Raw genomic sequence first — 22,427 nt, forward strand, 5'->3', positions numbered from 1 at the left:
TCATCTACTGGTCAAACATTTAATTTCAATTATTGATCAATCCTGAATCCATAGCACTTTAATTCTACAGAGATTTAAAAAAAACAAACATATCTATGCTTATTATGGAATTTCCCTTCTCACCTACTTCATCTGTAAAGTTGATGTGATTTAGCTCCAAAATGACAAAATGAAATAAGAATCAGAATTTGGCCTCTCAACTTACTGTTATTAGATTCTTTAGGATCCTGAAAACTGATTTAAGAGTCTCCTATTATTGTTAAAGAGAACACTAACTACTGAAAATCACAATGGTAACATTTACTTTCATCTTTTGGGGGAAAAATGTTTCTAACTGAGCTGATTCAAGTTCCTTGAAGGAAACTGCAAGGTAAACCGATAATACTTTCAAAAAGCTCAAAGCAAAGTCTGAAGATTATTTTCTGAAATGAACACAGCAACCTCATTTAAATGGACATGATATGATATCATCAAGTTAAGAGTTTTTGTACCTCCTCCACTGCAACTCCAAAATAAAACCCAAAATTGAGCAATATAAATCTGAAGCCATCTACCGAACACAGTAAGTAGAGTGTTGGGAACAATGAATTTAAATCCTTCAGGGTAATTTCATTGCCAGCTCCTAAATTTACGGATGTCTTGCTTCTGTTTGAAAAATTTTTACTATTTAAATGCAAAAACTAAAATGTTTATATGCTAACCATATTTTACATTTCTCTTATTAACGTCTGAGGGCTTACATTAAAAATCCTGAAATACAAGACAGCATACCTACATTTTCACCATTATACTTCTTCCAAGCCTAAAAATAAGAGTTGGGGTATGCTATTTTCATAAAAATTTAGCAACATTCATGGACACATTGATGGCTTTATGTAATAAGTGAAGAATTTAGGTGATGGTTTAAACCCACACTCCCCTCCAAAAGACTTCTTTCCCTATTTTACATGGTCCCAAGTATTTTCAACCAAGTAACACAAGAAGGTGCTTTCTAAAAATAAAGGGGCTAGGATTACCCCATCATGAACTAACAACCTAAACATCTGAGTAATAACTTCTAAAATAAAATCACAGAAAAAAGATGGTCCATTGCTAAAACTATTAATATATATTTAAGACAAAGAGTTTATTTTTCAATAAGAAAACAAGGAAAAAGAGCCCAACCTGATCTTGTATGCCTGCCCAATAGAACTTTCCACCATAATTAGTGCTTTCCACCTCTGGGGCAGGGGGAGGAGCTTAAACTCGGTAACCTCATGGAGCAAGGGAAAGAACAGTATAAATACTTCAGGACAGCTCTGGAGAGGGCATCTTCTGCAGTGCTCACCTGGGCACAGAGGAAGGCACGAGCGCTGGTAGGAAACCACCTCCAGGAGCTCCTAGAGTCCGGGTAAGTGTGCCGGTAGATCTCCATGTCAGCGTATTTGGGGAAAAGTCTCACTTATTTGTTTTTTTTGGGATTTAAAATAACGGCTTTCCACTAAAATCACTAAGAAAGTTTAATTTGTAACTGTCTGTAAAATATAGTCTTAATTAAACTATATTTGCAAAAACATGCTGTAATCTGAATTTCAGTGTTTTTGAGACTATTGGTAACTTCAGTCTGTATCAAAGATCCTGAGTTATTTAATACAGACATCCAACTGTAGTTTCTGTGTTTCTTTTATTGAAATCATTTTTTTTCCCCACTTGATTATCTGGATGCGGTTTTCAAAACCGACTAAGACATATATTCATATAATTAACAAAATTATAACTCTCAATTTATGGAATTTATTCAGGATATATAGAATAAGGTTAAAAAATAGATGAAGAATTCATCTATGCAACATTAGAAAAATAAAACAGGTCAATAATGAAGCTATATGAAATTATTCTTTTCTGTTTTTCAGAATCCAGCTGAGATCATGCTGCCACAAATAGCCCTTTTGCTGCTAATATCCTTGAACTTGGTTCATGGAGTGTTTTATACTGAGCGATACCAAACACCTACAGGCATAAAAGGCCCACCATCCAACACGAAGACACAGTTCTTCATCCCTTATGCCATAAAGGGTAAAGGTAAATTGAACTACATATTTTGCTCTATTAACTAGTGGGTTGTTGCTTTATATAACCTTAATGATCTCTTTAGCAAAATGTTTTTTAAATTTTATTTGGCATTAAATTACCTTCAAACTCCTTACATAGCCCAAAATGATTTATGATAAAAGTAGGTCTATTCAAGAACATCCATATCCTTTACACAAGAATAGCAGAAAGACATACCTCGAGAATATTAGGTGTAGAATTTTTTCCCTCAAATGTGTGCTTTTTGCACAAATAATTACCCATAATCTAGACATATTAATCCAACCAAATTAGTCATGTTTAAATTGCTTTACCAAAAATAACTGTCCATTGTACACAAAAAGAGTAGCAGGTTTATATATCTAAATGCTTACACACACTTCTTTTTACAACTTATTTTTCTAGCTTACAAATCCATACAAAATTGAGTCTTAGCTATCAAATAACATGAGATCCCCTCAAGAGAAATTTAACAGGCAAATGAAGTAGCAATTCTCATAATTTTTTTAATGCATTTTGGTTTAGTTTAGCAGTTAAGTGCACAGACCTAACTGCTTCATGCAACCCTGAGTTAGTTATTTATCCTCTCTAGGTTTTAGCTCACTCATTTGTAAAACAAGGAGCATCTATTTCAAAGGGCTGTTCTGAGACTTAAATTAGTTAATATATAAAGTGCTAAAGGGTTAGCTATTACTACTACTGCTTCTATTTTTCACACTACTTCCATTATTTCTACTTCGATTATTACTTCTCTCCTCCTCTTCCTCCTCCTCCAGTACTGGTGGTGTAGCCTTAGGTAAGTTTTAACTCTGTTCTTGAATCTGTTCTTCATCTGCTCAGCTTTCTTGACTAGTATGAGGAGTACTGATATCATGTATATAAAATACTAACAAATCCCCAAACAAGGGCAACTTTTAGGTTCATATTCACCAATTTCATTTAATAGCTATCTGGCACAAACTGCCTGCTACATTACTGAATTACACTGAATAATATGAACTGACTGTAGGATTCAAATTTCTTTTCCATAGTATTTTTCCATTATGCTTACATATTTTATCCTATAAAGCTAAGAATAGTTGTCATAAAATTTAAAAATTATGCTTCTGGAGATGACTATTTTTAGCAAACTGAATGTATAGGATTGTCTTTTTAAGAAGAAAGATGAAATTTTAAATGTTTCATGTAAGGTAGCTTAATGAAAAGAAATAAATGCATAAATACTCAATAGATACCTTTCAATGATCAAATACAAATACAGTATGAGAAAGAAAAAAGTTAGGAAAAGAATAAAAGACAAGAAAATCTGATACTTTGCTTGAAGCAACAAATGCAATTTGAAATGCTATGACAAGCAGCACTGAATTACACTCTGTATGATCACAAATTCAGACTCTTTGTAGCTTACAAGATCATAAAAAACAGTTGTGAATTGAAATAAAATGCACCACCACTATTAGAAGTTTAAAGTATTTTCTATCTTTTCACAATAATATACTATATCATTTTGGTTTTTCTTTTGTAGAAAAAGTGAAAAATATATCTTGCTAACAAATGAAAAATTTAGAAGCCATATTTTAACTATTAAATCCACTTTAGTCTACTTGGTAATACAAAGTAGAAACAAATACATTAATATCCACCAGCAATTAAATGAAGACAAAAGCCCACAATTTATATAGTGAAACACTGAATTGCTACCAGATATACAAGAAATTCCTGTGCAGTTTGCTAGGCACATCTGTTCAAAAAGGTTAAAAGAGAACTCAGTCAAAACACACTAAATTATGCTGCAGAGGGTTTCATTACTGGTGAGTACACGGGAACCATACTCTGACACAATCAACCACTTTGTAGATGTTTAAGAAACTTCTCTCCTGGAACCTACCAAGGTAACATTCTAAGTGACAGAGATCACTGTCTTTGGAGTTTCAGTCTCAAATTGGGCTCAATTCAGTCATTCACAGCAAGACTTGCTTTTCCTCTCTACTTTAACAGTGAAACAGATTTCCAACCAGACCAAGACAATTATTTTTATATAGACATGATCTTTATAAGATTCTGAAGCAAGCCCCAATTTAATGATTTGCATTTTAAAAATGCCCTATTTTACTGCAAACCATTAAGAAATCCTTTATTCATTTATTCTATGTGCAAGGCATTAACACTCATTCATATAATCACATATGTACAGTAACATCACCAACAATATGTGCTAATATATGGAAATCTTTTCCATAAATTAATTTTTCTCAGTCTTTTTCCTCATGTCATTTTCTGAAAATCAATGGGTAAATAAAACTACACATTTGAGAAATGAAATATAATTTCTAATTAGTACAACATATAAAGATACCCAGATGACTTTCCTATTTCAGTATATGTTTTAATGAGTATGCTCTGTACTTTATACTTCATTTGTTATCAAATGTTTTTCAAATACCAGGAACATCTCTACTTAAGAGTATACATTAGCAACTACTGTTGGCTGACTACTTCTTACATGCCAGTTAATTAATACGAAAGATTTAAAAAATATAGTAATGTACCAACTAACATTTGAAAGAAATGATACCCATAAAAATATATTTTCAAAGGCAATTTTCAATTCAACTCATTTAATATCAATTTCATTTTAGTCTTCATTTTGATATTTAAAGCCATTAAAGATTTAGTTAAATGGAGTTGAAGCATATTAACATGTTTTATACAAAAAAAGATGGAGCTCAAAAGTCACAGTTCTAAGTCATTTTCAGGGTTTTGACCAAACTACTCAACTACTTTGACATCTACTAAATCTGCCGTTACTATTAACCATTTTTGACAGCATAAGAATCTAATGTTAATAGTATACACAGACATTCTAACTATATTTCTGAGAATTTATTAAACAGAAAATTAATTTTAAATAAATCCACAAGTAGATATTTTAAAACATAAGTAACTTCATTACCATCTTTGCTAGCTATAGAAGAATTTCTGAGAAAAAAAGACTATTTTATCTAGAGGCATATGATAATGCTGCTTAAAGATCCTTTGACATGGTAATACTTCCCCAATAGTGTATCCTAAAGCCAGCCATGCTCTGTTACACCCCACCTTTGAATGACTAAAACCAAAACTCTGGACACCTCTTAAAACACTTATCACACGGACACTTGTTTTATTCCCTTTGGGACTATGGTTCTTACAGGGTATGTTTTGTGCTTTTCTTATACTTACAGTTCAATAACAGATTTCACATTACAGGCACTGAAAAATCTTTTAGTTTAAGTTTACTAGTAGAAGTATTTAGCTCATATGGACCCACAGATCTATGAAATCAACAATATCTGCATTAGTCAAAGAAAATTTTATTAAACCATTTTAATACTATTTTATGTACCTTGCACATTAATTCTCTAATTCCTTATTTCAATTTTAAATCAACAACAGAGAACATAAGAGCTCATGCTTTGTACTGAGGTCAAAAACAACCAAACGAAAGAAAACCCGAAATCTAAACTGTTTTCAGCAGGGTCGTGGCAGACGTAAATTAAAACAGACTGCGTTTCTCCTTTATCTTATAGGATAGCTTTTGTGAAGGAAAGTTGTTTTAGTTTGTAAACCTGTTCCTTACTTATTCTGTACTTGCCTTTTCCCTCTTTTCCTATCAAATGCCTTTTTTCCCTTTTCCTTTTCCTAGGTAGATGATTTTCCTAAAATAAATGTGCTAAGTTTACCTCCAATGCACTCTTATTCTAAATGAATTCTTCAATCCCAGCTTATTTTCATGGATCATTAGGACGTAATGAAAGTAAGATGGTAGCAACGGTCTTGTGAAACCATCTTCTCTAGCAGTATGTTTTCAAACAACATAGATGTCTGAAAACAATATAAAATTGTCTAAAACCATTTAAGACCAGTCTGTCAAAATGGTCTGACTGACACTGCAACCCCCTGTCCTCATTTATACTTTGAGAAGCAGTGGTTTCTTAGCATCACTGACCCTTACCCCATGTGCTCTGCTTGTCTCTCAGGTGTGTCGCTAAGAGGAGAGCAAGGCATCCCCGGCCCACCAGGCCCCGCGGGACCTCGAGGGCACCCAGGCCCGTCTGGACCACCAGGAAAACCCGGCACCGGAAGTCCTGGGCCCCAAGGACAGCCAGGGTTGCCAGGACCGCCGGGACCATCAGCCACTGGGAAGCCAGGTTTGCCAGGACTCCCAGGAAAACAAGGGGAGAGAGGACTCAATGGACCAAAAGGGGATATTGGACCAGCTGGTTTACCAGGACCACGGGGACCACCAGGGCCGCCTGGAATCCCCGGCCCAGCTGGAATTTCTGTTCCAGGAAAACCTGGGCCACAAGGACCTACAGGAGAACCAGGTCCCAGGGGCTTTCCTGGAGAAAAGGGTATGCAAGGGGTCCCTGGACTGAATGGACAGAAAGGGGAAACGGGGTACTGTGCTCCTTGCCGCCCAGGTGAGAGGGGCCTCCCAGGTCCTCAGGGTCCCACAGGACCACCTGGCCCTCCTGGAGTGGGGAAAAGAGGTGACAATGGGTTACCAGGACAGCCAGGCCTCAAAGGTGACCAGGGTGTTCCAGGGGAAAGGGGACCAGCCGGCCCACCAGGCCCCCAAGGCCCCCCTGGGGAACAAGGACCAGAAGGCATTGGAAAGCCAGGAGCCCCTGGAACTCCGGGCCAGCCAGGGATCCCAGGGATGAAAGGTCACTCTGGGGCTCCAGGACCAGCTGGGCTCCCGGGTGCTCCCGGCTTTGGGAAACCAGGCTTGCCAGGCCTGAAGGGACAAAGAGGACCTGTGGGCCTTCCAGGGAGTCCAGGTGCCAAAGGGGAACAAGGCCCAGCAGGTCATCCCGGGGAAGCAGGTCTGCCCGGACCCTCAGGGAATATGGGACCCCAAGGACCAAAAGGCATTCCAGGCAACCCCGGGCTCCCAGGCCCTAAAGGTGAGATGGGGCCAGTGGGGCCTGCAGGAAACCCCGGGGCAAAGGGAGAAAGGGGCTCCTCTGGCTTAGATGGAAAACCAGGGTACCCAGGAGAACCAGGTCTCAATGGTCCCAAGGGTAACCCAGGGTTGCCGGGCCCAAAAGGTGACCCTGGAATCGCAGGATCCCCTGGTCTCCCAGGCCCTGTGGGTCCAGCAGGAGCTAAAGGAATGCCAGGACACAATGGTGAGGCTGGGCCCAGAGGAGTCCCTGGAATACCCGGTACTAGAGGTCCCATTGGGCCGCCAGGCATTCCAGGATTCCCTGGAGCCAAAGGCGATGCGGGAACCCCAGGGCCTCCTGGCCCAGCGGGCATAGCGGTCAAGGGCCTCAATGGACCGACTGGGCCTCCAGGGCCTCCAGGGCCAAGAGGCAATGCTGGGGAGCCTGGTCTCCCAGGGCCCCCAGGGCCCCCAGGCCCTCCAGGCCAAGCAGCCCTGCCCGAGGACTTTGTAAAGGCAGGCCAAAGGCCGTTTGTTAGTGCCAATCAGGGAGTAACAGGGATGCCTGTGTCTGCTTTCACTGTTATCCTCTCCAAAGCTTACCCAGCTATAGGTACTCCGATCCCATTCGATAAGATTTTATATAACAAGCAACAGCATTATGACCCAAGAACTGGAATCTTTACCTGTAAGATTCCAGGGATATATTACTTCTCTTACCACATCCATGTGAAAGGGACCCATGCTTGGGTAGGCCTGTATAAGAACGGCACCCCTGTGATGTACACCTATGATGAGTACGTCAAGGGCTACCTAGACCAGGCTTCGGGGAGCGCCGTCATCGACCTCACCGAGAACGACCAGGTATGGCTCCAGCTGCCCAATGCAGGCTCCAGCGGGCTCTACTCCTCTGAGTACGTCCACTCCTCCTTCTCAGGATTCCTGGTAGCTCCCATGTGAGCCCACCCCCACTGAGCTAGCACAAATCTGCTTGAAAAGGCATTCCCCAACTCCACCCCACCCCACGAAATGCATATGGAGGTAGGCTGAAAAACTGTGACTGATTTTAGTTTTCCAAAGTACAGGTCTGAGCTCTCAGATACAGCAAACATATGTGAAGACCCTCTTTAGATTCTAGTCAGCAGTCCTAAAACTTCTAAAAGTTGTCTGGGAACTCCTTCAGTATTTAAAAATTTCATCCTGCTAAGTTAAAAAAAACATCGCAGAAAACCCCGAAATGTGATGCTAAACCATGTCAAATTTGATTTCAGAAGTTCAGCATTTCCTTTTAAAAGTAAGTCTTGTTTCTGACAATTAACAGGAAAATTTTCAGGAAACATTCAGGAGATGTCATCTATCTTTATGGGACTTAAATACTTGTATATTCAAATTTAAAAAACACTATATACCCTGAGATCTTTCTGATGGTGCATTACTCGAAGGTTTAAGTGGCCCCTTTTGTCAGTATCTATTCAAGTATACAGGTGCATATAGACTTTTTACAGCTCTCATAAGAAACCCAAAATATTAATGTTAAAGTTAATCTGAAATGCAAGGTGCTTTAGTCATGAACCTTTTCAAACGTTTCTGTGGATTGCTGAAAGCTTTCTATATGCCCTTTACAACTTGGAAATGGTGTCTAATCTATTTTATTTATTTGACACAAGTGTGATTAATTTGTTTTAATGACTTCTTGAGTCTTACATAATGTTAATATGATTTTGTGGGTTTATAGAGTATTAGCATATGTACCTTGGGCCTCCCATTCCAGTGAAACTGTAGTATCAAGGGTTTCAAAATCTGACTAGAAATGAAAAGATTATTTATTTCTGCTCTGTACTGTATTTTAATGTTTCTGTTTAAAACTCTTAAGCTGTGCCTCATGAAATGTTTTATCTACTCCTTATTTACAATGCAATAAAATAACATCAATAGATGATTATGTTGAATTTATTTCTTTTGTTTTTATTTTTTTTATGTTGAATTTATTTGAAACCAGCAATTTGCTATTCTCAACCACTCTTTTAAGGGTTTTCATTTTACAAAGTTAATAAAAAGTAAAATGATAAAGTGGTGGGTAGCTTTTGCAAGGGTCATGGATATACCCTTCTATTGGAGATGGGCATTTCCACACACCCAACCACTCACTGTGGACTGTGAAAAGCCATCAGACAGAACCACATGTGATCTACAGGGTGAAGGGCTGGTGACTGGGAATAGAAAAGTAAGACAATCACCTAAGTCAGTGATATTCTTCTAGGAAGGAAAGAAGCAGGCAGCAGAGAAACATGTAGTTTGAACAAGTATCTGCAGTTACTATTCACTGCCTCGACATGTTTTTAGTCATAATATTTAGGATCATTTTAATGGCTTAAATGACATTAAAAGGCAGGCAAGAATTTTTATGCCAATCAAAAGGCAACATTTTTATTTTTCTCAGCTGAGAAACACTGCCTGTGAGCATCCATCAGTCCACTGGCTGAATTAGGACAGTCTGTTCAAGTCACACAGGTACCATACTATAAAGGGATGTCTTAATGCAATGTCTCTGTGTAACCCAAGGAAACCTGTGGATAGAACTGTAAAAACTTGGGCTTGGGTTGGTGATCTCTGCTCCCATTCTGTGTGAGCTCAACCTGCTTTTAAGCAATGAGAATAGAATTTTCACTCTTCCTGTCTGTCTGTAATTACGACACTAATGGTTACAGCTATATCACCAATCTCATTTCCAAGCCAAGAAAGAGCAAATTCTGGGGCAGCCACAAAAGGGTCCTACCGGTAAGCATGTAAAAGACAGCATCTCTTAGAATACTGGCAATGATGGCCATTAAACAGACATGAAGAAAAGAAGCTCTTAGATATATAACCAGGATCAACTTTATAGCAGTAACTAGGGCCAAATTAAATCCTAATTAAGGTACATAAAAAATAGGTACCTTCTAAGTAATTCATTAGATACACAGCATTGAACAAACATCTAAAGCCTCTCTTCAAGAAACGGAGACACATAGAGAATGAACTCATGGACACAGCTGGGGAAGGAGAGGGGAGGACAAGTTGAGAAAGTAGCACAGACATACATACACTATCATGTGTCAAACAGATGATTAGTGGGAAGCTTCATATAACACAGAGCCAGCCTTGCACTCTGTGACGACCTAGAGGGAGGGGGATATATGTGTAATTATGACTGATTTCTGCTGATGTATGGCAGAGACTACTCCAACACTGTGAAGCAATGATCTTCCAATAAAAAAAATAAATAAAGTCTCTCTTCACATTACTCACCTTTAAAAGCTGACATTTTATAATTATGTTGTATACCAGCAACTATGTCCTTCCAAAAATCAAATGGTTTTTGACCATTGTTCTGCTAAAGAAAAAAAAAAAACCAAATCCAAATGTGACACATGTTATTACATATTCTGTTTTTAAGCATAGTATAAAACACTTGACAAACAGCTATAATATTACTGTACTCTAAAACAGGGATTCATGTTTTAGGAAATAGAACAGATTAATAAACTTCTCACTTTTCCAAATGTGATTGTAGAAAAATATCTTCCATGAAAATCACTGAAAAAAAAAAAAGAAAAAAAGAAAAAAAAAAAAAGAAAATCACTGCTATAGTGAAGTATATACATAAGACTAAATATTAATGTAACCCATATAACCCAAATAAAATAAAAATTTCCATGCATTGTGAAGTCTAAACATTACACACTACTTTTAACACATGAACAAATCTACAATGTTATAGCTTAGGAGATATCAGGATATGTCACTTGCTGTACCATGGCATCAACGGAGCTAAAAGGCCTGCAGCCTTAAAACCGCAAAAGCTGGTTACTTTACAATTTTGTGCACATTTACCTTGAGTTTCAGTATACAAGAGCATCAAATCTCTACAGGTGAGATGAAGGAGGTTTCTAACCCAAAATTCAAATCATTTTTGCTAAGGTTTTTTTTTTAAACCCAGAAAGCAAGTAAACAGGAAAATACACAACCCTATAGCCCATGCTTCCTTGGAGACATTAACCAGTGTCCTTCTATATAAACAAAGACCAACTACTAGATAGTATTTAAATTATATCAAGCCCAAAATATTTAAAGACCGGTGCATTTGTTTACAGTCACTATAAAATGAGAAGCTGACTACATCCCATAGTAACAACTTCTACAAGCCAGAACTTTGGCTCAACAGAAACTTTCACAAACACATGACTGTAATTCTGATTCAAAAATACACCAACATCTAGTCCTATCAGAATGCAGAGTTCCAAAGAATACAAGGAGAGATAAGAAAGCCTTCCTCAGTGATCAATGCAAAGAAATAGAGGAAAACAATAGAATGGGAAAGACTAGAGAGCTCCTCAAGAAAATTAGAGATACCAAGGAAACATTTCATGCAAAGATGGGCCCAATAAAGGACAGAAATGGTATGGACCTGACAGAAGCAGAAGATATTAAGAAAAGGTGGCAAGAATACACAGAAAAACTATATAAAAAAGATCTTCATGACCCAGATAATTACGATGGTATGATCACTCATCTAAAGCCAGACATCCTAGAATGAGAAGTCAAGTGGGCTTCACTATGAGCAAACATGGTGGAGGTGATGGGATTCCAGTTGAACTATTTCAAATGCTAAAAAGGATGATGCTGTTAAAGTGCTGCATTCAATATGCCAGCAAATTGGAAAAACTCAGCAGTGGCCACGGGACTGGAAAAGGTCAGTTTTCATTTCAATTCCAAAGAAAGGCAATGCCAAAGAAGGCTCAAACTATCATACAATTGCACTCATTTCGCATGCTACTAAAGTAATACTCAAAATTCTCCAAGCCAGGCTTCAACAGTACGTGAACCATGAACTTCCAGATGTTCAAGCTGGTTTTAGAAAAGGCAGAGAAACCAGAGATCAAATTGCTAACATCCGCTAGATCATTGAAAAAGGGAGAGTTCCAGAAAAACATGTATTTCTGCTTTATTGACTAAGCCAAAGCTTTTGACTGTGTGGATCACCACAAACTGTGGAAAATTCCTCAAGAGATAGAATACCAGACCACCTGACCTGCCTCCTGAGAAGTCTGTATGCAGGTCAGGAAGCAACAGTTAGAACTGGACATGGAACAGCAGACTGGTTCCAAATAAGGAAAAGGAGTACATCAAGGCTGTATGTTGTCACCTTGCTTATTTAACTTATATGCAGAGAACATCATGAGAAATGTTGGGCTGGATGAAGCACAAGCTGCAATCAAGATTGCCAGGAGAAATATCAATAACCGCAGATATGCAGATGATACCACCCTCACGGCAGAAAGCGAAGAAGAACTAAAGAGCCTCTTGATGAAAGTGAAAGAGGAGTGAAAAAGTTGGCTTAAAGCTCAACATTCAGAAAACTAAGGTCATGGCATTTGGTCCCATTACTTCAAGGCAAATAGATGGGGAAACAATGGAAACCGTGACAGACTTTTATTGTTTTGGGCTCCAAAATCACTGCAGATGGTGACTGCAGCCATGAAATTAAAAGACGCTTACTCCTTGGAAGAAAAGTTAGGACCAACCTATACAGCATATTAAAAAGCAGAGACATTACTTTGTCAACAAAGGTCCATATTGTCAAAGCTGTGGTTTTTCCAGTAGTCATGTATGGATGTGAGAGTTGGACTACAGAGAAAGCTGAGCGCCGAATAATTGATGCTTTTGAACTGTGGTGTTGGAGAAGACTCTTTAGAGTCCCTTGAACTGCAAGGAGATCCAACCAGTCCATCCTAAAGGAGATCAGTCCTGGGTGTTCATTGGTAGGACTGATTCTGAAGCTGAAATTCCAATACTTTGGCTACCTGATGTGAAGAAATGACTCATTTGAAAAGACCCTGATGCTGGGAAAGACTGAAGGTGGGAGGAGAAGGGACGGCAGAGGATGAGATGGTTGGATGGCATCACTAACTCAATGGACATGAATTTGAGTGAACTCTGGGAGTTGGTGATGGACAGGGAGGCCTGAAGTACCGCAGTCCATGGGGTCGCAAAATCAGACACGACTGAGCGATTGAACTGGACTGAACTGAGACCTATCAGAACCATCACTGTCATTTTTAAAGACAATATATGCACAAAAGAAAGTGATTCTGGCATAAAACCAATTTATGTTCATAGTTCTTAAGCTCTAAGTATAAACTGATATAACCAGAGATCTTTTTAATCCTGATACCTAGGACAAAGAAAAAAGTCTATATACATTAAACTATGCTCAAAATGATGATTTTTAACATTTCATCCCATTTTTCTGGTTTTATACTATTTAACAATGCTTAAAAAGACACATGGAATTTCCTTACATTTCTTTTATTTCTTTATTTTAAAAACTCTAATGAAACCAAGAAATATTTCTCCACACGCCAAGTTTGGTATTTTCTTTTTCTAGATTGTTGCATCCCCTGCTGGAGAACAGGTTTATTATCCTTAGGTATGGTCGTTATTTATTTTTCCAAAAATACTTTGACCAACTTCTCTCTGTCTTTCCTCCTTGGTCACCTCTGAAACCACAAAGGAAATTGAGTAAAATCTCAACTCAGAAGACATATATAATTAAGTCCTCTGTGTGTGTGTGGGCTCAGTCGTTCAGTCATGTCCAACTCTTTGCAATACCATGGACTGTAGCCCGCCAGGCTCCTCTGTCCATGGGGATTCTCCAGGCAAGAATACTGGGGTGGGCTGCCATGCCCTCCTCCGGGGGATCTTCTCAACTCAGTTCTCCTGCATTGCAGATGGCTTCTTCACCATCTGAGCTACCAGGGAAGCTCAAAGTCCTCCGATTTATGGCCAAATACATACCACAGTTTCTAGGAAATGAGTCCCCACTCACCTTTGTTAAAGAGTCTACCACTCTGGCACATAGAAGAGCTCCAGGCAGGTCAAAGTAGTTATCATAAAAGTAGTATTTTCCTAAAAAGAACACAATTTTAAACTGGGATCAAATTAATGCCTCATTTATGTGATACGGAAACTTGGCTAAAGAGGCTGTATTTTGGTTTAGTTACTTAAAGGGGCTTCTATTGAAATTCAGAACCACTCTACTACAGCCTGTCATCCACTGTCTTTTAAAGAAGGCCTCAGTTATAATGGCTCTATTAATATAAAAAAGTTATAATAAAATATGATATGCATAAGTTAAGCATTTTATTAAGAACATTTTTAATATAAAAATTAAAGACTATATCATAAACATGAAATAGATTATGAAAAAGTCACAATTTGTATTATCAGGGTCACTGAATTTCAAAACCAGCAACCTAACATTGGAGTACCACGAAGTGCATTCACTAATCTGTGTTGGTTGATCCCTTGGAGTCTCACATTCAATCTTTATGCAACTTCAGACAAAGTTCAGTACAATGTAAGAACAGCCAGGGTGAGAAAAGAAATTTAAAAAAAAAAGTGTCCTCACATCATGCGAGGACACAGTGTGGGCTTATCCTAGAAAAACTTACAAGCACAGCAGAGGCACACTCTAGATATTGGAGAGCAGAGGGTCTGATTTATCCTCCTTGGCCTGAGGCTAGAATTCAAGTTGAGCCCTTCCTTGGCACTGACAGCACTTTCGAATCTGCTGTCCCTGGGCAGAAGACACTTTTGAGGACCCACGTCACATCCCCTCGGTCCATGGCTGACCCCAGCCTCAGCTGTGTTGAACACCACTGTCTCTCCTCAAGCCACACCCTCTCTCTGGAAGCCTCTAGAGCCCATGTGGCAAGCCTCAATGGACAGGTCAGGAACCAGGGAATGCAGGCCCCAACCTCCTGTCCCTTGGGTTGACAATTCTGGGAAGTGCTCTCTGCGCTTCTCCGCAGAAGTCCTGGGGGGTCCAGGGCCCTTCTGTTCTCTCCTTTCATGTCACACCCTCACTGCTATCTTGCTCCTGCAGACTGCAAGCAGGAGTGACCACTCTGCTTTGAGCACAAACCTCAGAGTCCTCTCTCCTGAGAACTCCTGGTACAAAGAGGAATCAAACAGAATCACCAGGTGGAGCTGGATTTCAGTTTAATGTAAGGGAGTACTTTTCAAATGGTCACCATAACTTTTATTCAGATTATTACAACTGCCTGCCCCCTTCCTCCATTTGTAAGCTATGTATGAGGTTATGGAACATAGCGGTCTTCTGTCTGTGTCTACTACGCTCAATTTCCAGTATGTTGTAGGCACTCAATAAATGCTTGTTGAATGATCCAAAAATTGAATAGATTACAGTCAACCTTTGAACAACACAGGTGTGAACTGCATAAGTCCACTTTTATGTGTATTTTTTTCAACATGTAAATAAATACAATAAATACTACAGCATTACACGATCTGTGACCTGCAGTAGGTTGAACCCACAGATGCAGAAACTCAGACAGGGAGGAACTCCAAGTAGGAGGGCTGATAATAAAGTGATACTCAGATTTTCAACTTCTTGAGGTAAGTGTCCCTAATTCCTAAGTTGTTCAAGAGTTAGCTGTATGTTGGAATGAAGTGTCACGATAAATTAAAAGAAAACTCTCTGTAAGGTCCAGATAGATGTTTATCCTTTTAAATGTTACTTAATGCCCCTCACAGATGTCAAATTACCAAGAACATAAAAGAAATAAAGTCAAAGTTCTGTTAATTCACAAACTGGCTGCATAGGTTTGTATGTCCTTTTCCTCAGTTAAGAATATTTTGGTTGGCATAGTGTTCTTGTTTGTTTTACTTTTTCACAGCTGAAATTGTGGAGGGAACATCTCAGACGAGTTTCCATTCTTAAGAAAGGTTAGGATGTCTTTGTCAGTATGAGGAAAAGCAAGAATTTGGAGAAAAGGGAGAAGACGGCCCACATACACGTCTGCCCACACTGCTATGCTGCAGACCACTGACACGCCAGGACTGCAGGGGCTAGGGCAGCGGACAGAGATTCCCGAGGCTCACTACCCGCAGTGCGTCTACTCTCCTGTCTGTGACACCAGAGGAACCAGCCAGCTGGTGTTAAGTGGACCTGCCCAGTTCAAACCCATGTTGTTCACCTCTATTTACAAGTGCCCACATCCGGACAGGTGGCACCGTGGTAAAGAACCCGCCTGACAATGTAAGAGGCACAAGAGACGCAGGTTTGATCCCTAAGTCGGGAAGATACCCTGGAGTAGGAAATGGCAACCCGCTCCAGTAAATTCCATGGACAGAGGAAGGAGACTGGCATGCTACAGCTCACGGCGTCTAAGAGATGGACGTGAATAAGCACGCACGCTTGTACACACACATCTGGACAGACAACAGGAGTCTTCCTCACCACTTGAATAAAAAGTAAATCTATCCACTTAACTTCCTAGCTATTGTGAGTTGAGATGTGTGAAAGCATTCTATACCTAACCTCAAGGTGAAATGTTTTTCCTATCAACTTATTTTATTAAAATAACACATACTTCCTGATGTTTTCTCACTATGAGAAAACAAACCACCCAAAGACAGCAAATATAACAAACAAAACCACGATAGCAATAAGGAATAACTCCAACTATTTTCCAGTTACTATATTTTCGAAAGGAAAATAGGTATATTTCAAAACTGTAGTATGGGAGAAAATGGCCAAAAAAACCTAGAACAAATGAAAAACAAGACTTTTAATGAGGTCTATCTGTTTATAAGTGTTTTAATCATTCTTTATTAATTTATGCACATCTGTTGTCTATAAATGCTTTTTGAAAAATCTTTTCAAGTTTGCTCATGGTAAAATGCTTTAAGGAGAGTGGGAAAAAGTTGTGTAAAATCACTCACAATAAAGGGGAAAAAAAAGACGATGGTAGAAGATACTAGAGATGGCAGTAAAGAAAAGAATTCTAGAAAACAGGAGAGGTGAGGAATATGAATGTGGGGAGAAGCAGGGAACAGAGAAAGAAAAGGATTGTGCAGGTAATGAATTAATAAAAATACAGAATAAGTAATTTTATTATTCCTAAGTGCTAAATCTTCTTTACTCCAGAACAAGTAAAAGGTGAATCAATAAAAACGTTAAATAAAACAGAACCAACTGCCAAAGAGAAACCAGACACACATGGGAAGTAACACATCCAATCTCTATGAAACCACAGCTGCTCTCGTTTGCATCCTGCCCGGCAGGGGGCAAGGACAGTCTGCACTGTGTCTTGATGTCACAGGTTCAGGGTCTAAACCAGCAGGGGAGGGAACGGCGGCGCTGCCCCACAGAGGAACCGTACCTGACCGGAAGGCCATTCCCGTGTCGGGCATGAAGTGTTTCCACTCCTTCCTGCCAAACTCCTCCGCCAGCGCCTCCGGAGACAGCATCTTTGTGCCGTGGCTGGCCCTGGTTTGAAGGGATGAGGCATATGGTTCATCAGTGGTTCCCTTGAACACTCCCTCCTCCAGCATTGCTATTATTAATTCACCCTAATACTACTAATGGGTTTTTTTTTTTTTTAAGAAAAAGGTTTTCAACTGGATGACTTCCCTATTTAGGATCCTATAAGGTATTTCTCTTTTTTTTATTATGTTATTTCTTAAATTTTATTTTTAAAATTTTTATTGGAGTATAGTTGTTTTACAATGCTGTGTTAGTGCCTACCATACTGCAAAGTGAATCAGCGGTACATAAACATATATCCCCTCTTTTTTGAAAAGCATTTCTCTTGGCAGCTCTTTTTCTTCCCCCATTTCGCCCATCAACCAGCAAGTGATCAGGAGAAGTGCACTCTGAGGTCTATGCTGTGATAGGTGCCCCAGATGGATCTATAGACTACAACTTCTCTGGGAGAAATAGGACAAGCCTGGCCTAAGAAGTTGTCAACTAACTATGCAGATAAGACTTGCCTAACGGAACAATGAGGAAACTGCAGGGACTCGGTGGGAAGCTGGCCTACAGGGAGGAGGGGGGGCAAGAGTCAGAGCGTGAGCTGAGGCCTGCAGGAGGAGAGATGTGCCTGGTACCCAGGGCTGCGCAAGACGGGGCCATGAAGATGAAGACGGGTGGTGATGTGTCACTCACGGACGTGACGCAGCTAAAAACACAATGGGAAACAGCAAGATGAATGTGGCAAAACTTGGAACAGGAAGATAAGAAAGTAGCTACCTTTTGTGCTCAAAATACTTTTGCATCCTTGGGCCTGGTTAAGAGAATCTTACCCTAGAGAAATAGTAACTGTTTAGTTACTATTTCACGTAGTTTACTGTGAGAAATTATAATGCTAGGGAGTATCATTCTTCTTTTTCTGTTAGAGTTAGACTGTGGTAGCAAAGCAAAATGAAGAAAATGGAAATGAAATAAGAAAGGCAAATGGAGGAAAATCACAATCAGGATACTTTTTACAGAGAGGTTAACATTTACATAATAAAAATTGTATGTAAAGGTGGAGGAATCCTGAGCAGGAAATACGATCAGAAAAGGTATCTACTATGTTGTTTGAAAGCAGGCATCAAGGATATAAGTTTATAAATTCAGGAGGAGCTGCAGGTTGGCCAAACTTGAATGGAGACGGTCAGACCTTGGGGAAAGGGTGTCGGGAATGGGGACAGACAGACATAACAAAGAAAGAAGCAAAGTTGCGGAATGCTTTCTATTCTTTTAACCATGACTGAAGATAGCCAAGTACACTGTAAGAATCTGAAAGGGACATTAAAGGTCACGGTCAAAGCTGCACTGCGTGTGTGTATGTATGTATGTGTGTGTGTGTATAGATACATCTATATTCATTTATACATACAAATGAATACATACACTCATACCTCTAGCTGCCTGAGGAAAAAAGATGCAAATGAATTACAAAATTATCAGAAGTGGAACGACATCTGCTCCAGCTAGCTCCACCTTAGGGGACAGTCAGGGTAGAATGTGAGCCTGTACTGTACAGAAGGCATGATGTACCCGAAGGGAGAGTATGTGCAAGGGATGAGCATCCTCTTCTTGGACTCCAACTGAGTCAGCATAAATAATACATCGCACAACTGCACGGCCACGTTAACTCGCCTGTACTGTCAGTATTGGACGGAAAACAGACGCTTCCCCCATGGCACCTCTGTAACACCCAGAGCGCTGGTGGCAGCTGCTTGTCCATTGCTTGCTCCGTGCTAAGCTGTGCTGTCGCTTCAGCTGTGTGCAACTCTTTGCCACCTTATGGACTGCAGCCGGTCAGCCTCCTCTGTCCACGCCTGCCCTACTCTTACTAACACCCAAAGTATTGGACTCACCTTCCCTGGTGGCTCAGATGGCAGAGAATCTGCCTGTGATGCAGGAGACCCAGGTTCAGTTCCTGGGTCAGGAAGGTCCCCTGGAGAAGGGAATGGCAACCCACTCCAGTATTCTTGCCTGGAGAATTCGATGGACAGAGGAGCCTGGCGGGCTATAGTTCATGGGGTTGCAAAGAGTCGGACACGACTGAGCAACTAACACTAACTAACTAAGAAGAGGGAAGGAAAGGGAGTCAGAACTAAGCTCGGGGTCGGGGGAGGGGGGGACACTGATGAAGGCTGGAGGAATCTAGAAGCACTTTCAGAAGCTGAGACACAATATGAGTTCTGCATGATGGGGGCAAATTTGGACAAGTGGAAGGAAGAGAGATGTGCCTAGACCACCAATTCTACCCCATGTCCATTCTTTCCTTTTTCCTTAATAAAGAGAGCTTCAATTTTACTCCAGGTTAACATGATAGAATTCCCAGGCTCTTTTGCAGTAGAGGTGGTCAAAAAGCAAGTTAACATTCTACTGTATTTCCTGCGCAAATATTTCTGATAAGCTAAATTTAAAGAATTAGACCTTTCAATCTAATGCTCCCAGATTTATATTTAAATGGCTCAAACGATTCCTACAAGACCTGCAGGCACACAATCTCTCATCTGATTGACAACAGTAATAATCCTGTTTAATCCATACCTTAACAGTCTAATCCTACATGGTAATAAAATGTCCTGGAAAGAGTAAAGTTTTTGACACCACAACTAAATTCTATTACCTGAGCACGGTGCCGTTATCTGCAAGTTTAATGAAGTTCCCATCTTCCAGATCCAGTGCCAAGCCCTTGCAACTGAAACAGAAAAGTCTGGTTACCAATCAGCTCACAGCCTTATTAATACTTAACTCAAGAAATAATAACTTATATTTTCAAAAAGTCATAATACTAAAAAAAGACTCTCCCACCCAGGTGAATAACATGTTAATCAAACAAGTAAGCTCTTGAATTCTAAAATTAAATATCCTCAGAGCAAGTACATGAGGAAAACTGCTATGTGGGCAAACCAAGGACAGCATATTTAGTGTCTAAACTCTTTTGAGCTCAGAAAAAAAAAAGTCAGAACAAAAAATGAGCACCATTGTATGCCTCTGCTAAAATGTACAAATGTTTTTCATTAAATAAAACACACACTAACACACATTCATATTTTACAAGTTAAGATCTTAGCCACAATCTTTTCTGTACTCTTTAGACTATGCCTCAATTTAGTCAGGCTATAAGAACTAGCCCTCTGGGCTAGGCATATTATGGAAAACCACTAAAAGAAAGTCAAACACTAAGTTTTAGGTTCCTCACTATAAAAGACTTATGGGATTTGGGAAGAAAAGTAGGTTCAGAGTCATTATTATGAGTAATAAAAACAAGAAGATATAATGGCCACCAAATACCAACAGAATGAAAAGAAAAGGACAGGGTACTTTACAAGCATCATTTACTTTGGTCCACAATAACGTTTCCATAGGAATTTCATATAGCAAAATGTTTCTGTTTCTTCCTTTTCAGAGAAAGGGATAAATCAAAAAGGACTAACCAAACACTGGAAGAATGCATAATAGAGGAACACTGTTGCTCTAGAATTATTTCTGGATGTATTTTTCATGTGTTTCAGGACAACTATTAATTTTTAACTGAACAATTTAAAGTGGTTTAATAGGACTTTTGTTTGTTTTTATTGATTAAGTGAGGAAGAACATCAAAGGAAACCTTGGGAAGTTGAGACTCCTAAGTCAGAAAGGGAGCAAGCTGTCAAGAGTCTCTGTTATAGGAATATCTACCCAAATTACACAAAAACAGATGTCCTAATTCAGACACCTATTAAAAACATGGGAATTCCCAGGTGGCACAACGGTAAAGAATCTGCCTGCCAATGCAGGAGACACCAGAGATACAGGTTGGATCCCTGGGTCGGGAAGATCTCTTGGAGCAGGAAATGGCAACCTGCTCCAGTTTTCCTGCCTGGAAAATTCCAGGACAGAAAAGTTTGACAGGCTATCGTCCACAGGGTCGAAAAGAGTTGGACAAAAATGAGTGTGCACACACATGTGTGCACACATACATGCACTCAAAACATGTTGATTTCCACCTCTTTTCATACAGTTCTGTATAGGAAGGGCAATAAAAGAACTTTTTAATAAAAGATGTAAATTTTAGAGACAGTTCTTAATCTCTGAAACTCTTAATAATGACAGACTTAACCCATGCAAAAATACCCAAATTAGTCACATTCGCTCTTAGCTTAATTTTCATACTTAACTGAGCAAGTCCAAAAATAGAAAGGACTTTAATTCATCAAATATAAAACTTTTAATACACAAGGCATTCTGTCCTTTGCTCAACTTCACATTTCACATTCTGTCTCCATGTAAGAGGAAGCATTAAAATTTTATCCACAAGAATTAAAAACCAGAGGGAATGTACAGACCTTTAAAAAAAGCTGCTTACCAGAAATCCCAATCCTCAGGGGTCACCATGAGCAATCCCTTGTCATACCCTTTCTCCTTGACCAGGAACTGAGCAAAGCTATTATAAATGAGCTGTTAACAGAAAGGGAAAGAGATTAAATGTAAATTTCACTATTCCTTCTTAACTTCACAGGCCTGAAGACCTAAAGGAATCAGTCATGAGACAGGTGGGAAGGAATCTGTATTATCTGTTAATTGTGAAGCTCGGCAGGTTAACAATCCTTCTCAGCAAATTATGCACCCCTGTGAGCCCCAGGTAGCTGCTGTTTTTTTTACACTATCAGTGTACAATTATACAATCAAGGGCAATTATTAATCTTACTCCTGAAGCCTAACGGGTTGGAGACCATTAAGACTGGACAAAGCTTTCTAAATTGATTTAACACTTCACCAGATGATAAACATATTGACCACTCTATATCCATCCTCTGTCCATCCTCTCCAGAAGGCCCCATGGCAGCTGATAATGCTACTTCATATACTTGAGCCCCACATAGTGGAGGCCACCCCATTGGCCCAGATGTTGGCACAATCTAAACCTAAGTCAGTGTGCACTTACAGAAAACCCCTGTCAAGGAAACCTAACATACACCAATCGCAATCTGCCGTGTCAGCTTTAGCTCACTTACCTCTCCCTAGAAAACAGGACCCAGAGTTCCCATCAGGAAATTTCCAACCTCCTAGCCAATCAGACCCTGTTTTTGCGTTACC

General features: G+C 39.6%; 2 protein-coding genes across 3 annotated transcripts in view; one reads left to right on the forward strand and one right to left on the reverse strand.

The window, feature by feature from the left end:
• The window catches only part of NT5DC1 (5'-nucleotidase domain containing 1), a 118,245-nt gene that overhangs the window by 90,285 nt on the left and 5,533 nt on the right, over positions 1-22,427 (reverse strand). The window contains exons 2-6 of one of the 2 annotated variants that reach the window (XM_043438960.1): positions 21,697-21,788; positions 19,975-20,046; positions 17,230-17,336; positions 13,869-13,948; positions 10,289-10,370 (exon numbers count right to left, since the gene is read on the reverse strand). In XM_043438960.1, the coding sequence (XP_043294895.1) occupies positions 10,289-10,370; positions 13,869-13,948; positions 17,230-17,336; positions 19,975-20,046; positions 21,697-21,788 (433 nt within the window). Of the gene's footprint in view, positions 1-10,288; positions 10,374-13,868; positions 13,949-17,229; positions 17,337-19,974; positions 20,047-21,696; positions 21,789-22,427 lie in introns of both variants that reach the window. The other variant, XM_043438959.1, reaches the window with a different exon arrangement.
• COL10A1 (collagen type X alpha 1 chain) lies at positions 1,247-8,937 on the forward strand. Its single transcript, XM_043438957.1, has 3 exons — positions 1,247-1,390; positions 1,893-2,061; positions 6,090-8,937. The coding sequence occupies exons 2-3, from the start codon at positions 1,908-1,910 to the stop codon at positions 7,958-7,960; spliced, it is 2,025 nt and encodes a 674-aa protein (XP_043294892.1). The 5' UTR covers positions 1,247-1,390; positions 1,893-1,907; the 3' UTR covers positions 7,961-8,937.

This window comes from Cervus canadensis, chromosome 20 (genome assembly GCF_019320065.1).
Source record: "Cervus canadensis isolate Bull #8, Minnesota chromosome 20, ASM1932006v1, whole genome shotgun sequence".
In the NCBI taxonomy this organism is placed as follows: domain Eukaryota; kingdom Metazoa; phylum Chordata; class Mammalia; order Artiodactyla; family Cervidae; genus Cervus; species Cervus canadensis.

What these genes read in the sequence shown, in the direction of transcription:
- COL10A1 (XM_043438957.1), top strand. Translation starts at nt 1,908, where the DNA reads ATGCTGCCACAAATAGCCCTTTTGCTGCTAATATCCTTGAACTTGGTT. An exon ending in TTATGCCATAAAGGGTAAAG is followed by an intron (nt 2,062 to 6,089) that starts GTAAATTGAACT and finishes CTTGTCTCTCAG; the next exon opens with GTGTGTCGCTAAGAGGAGAG.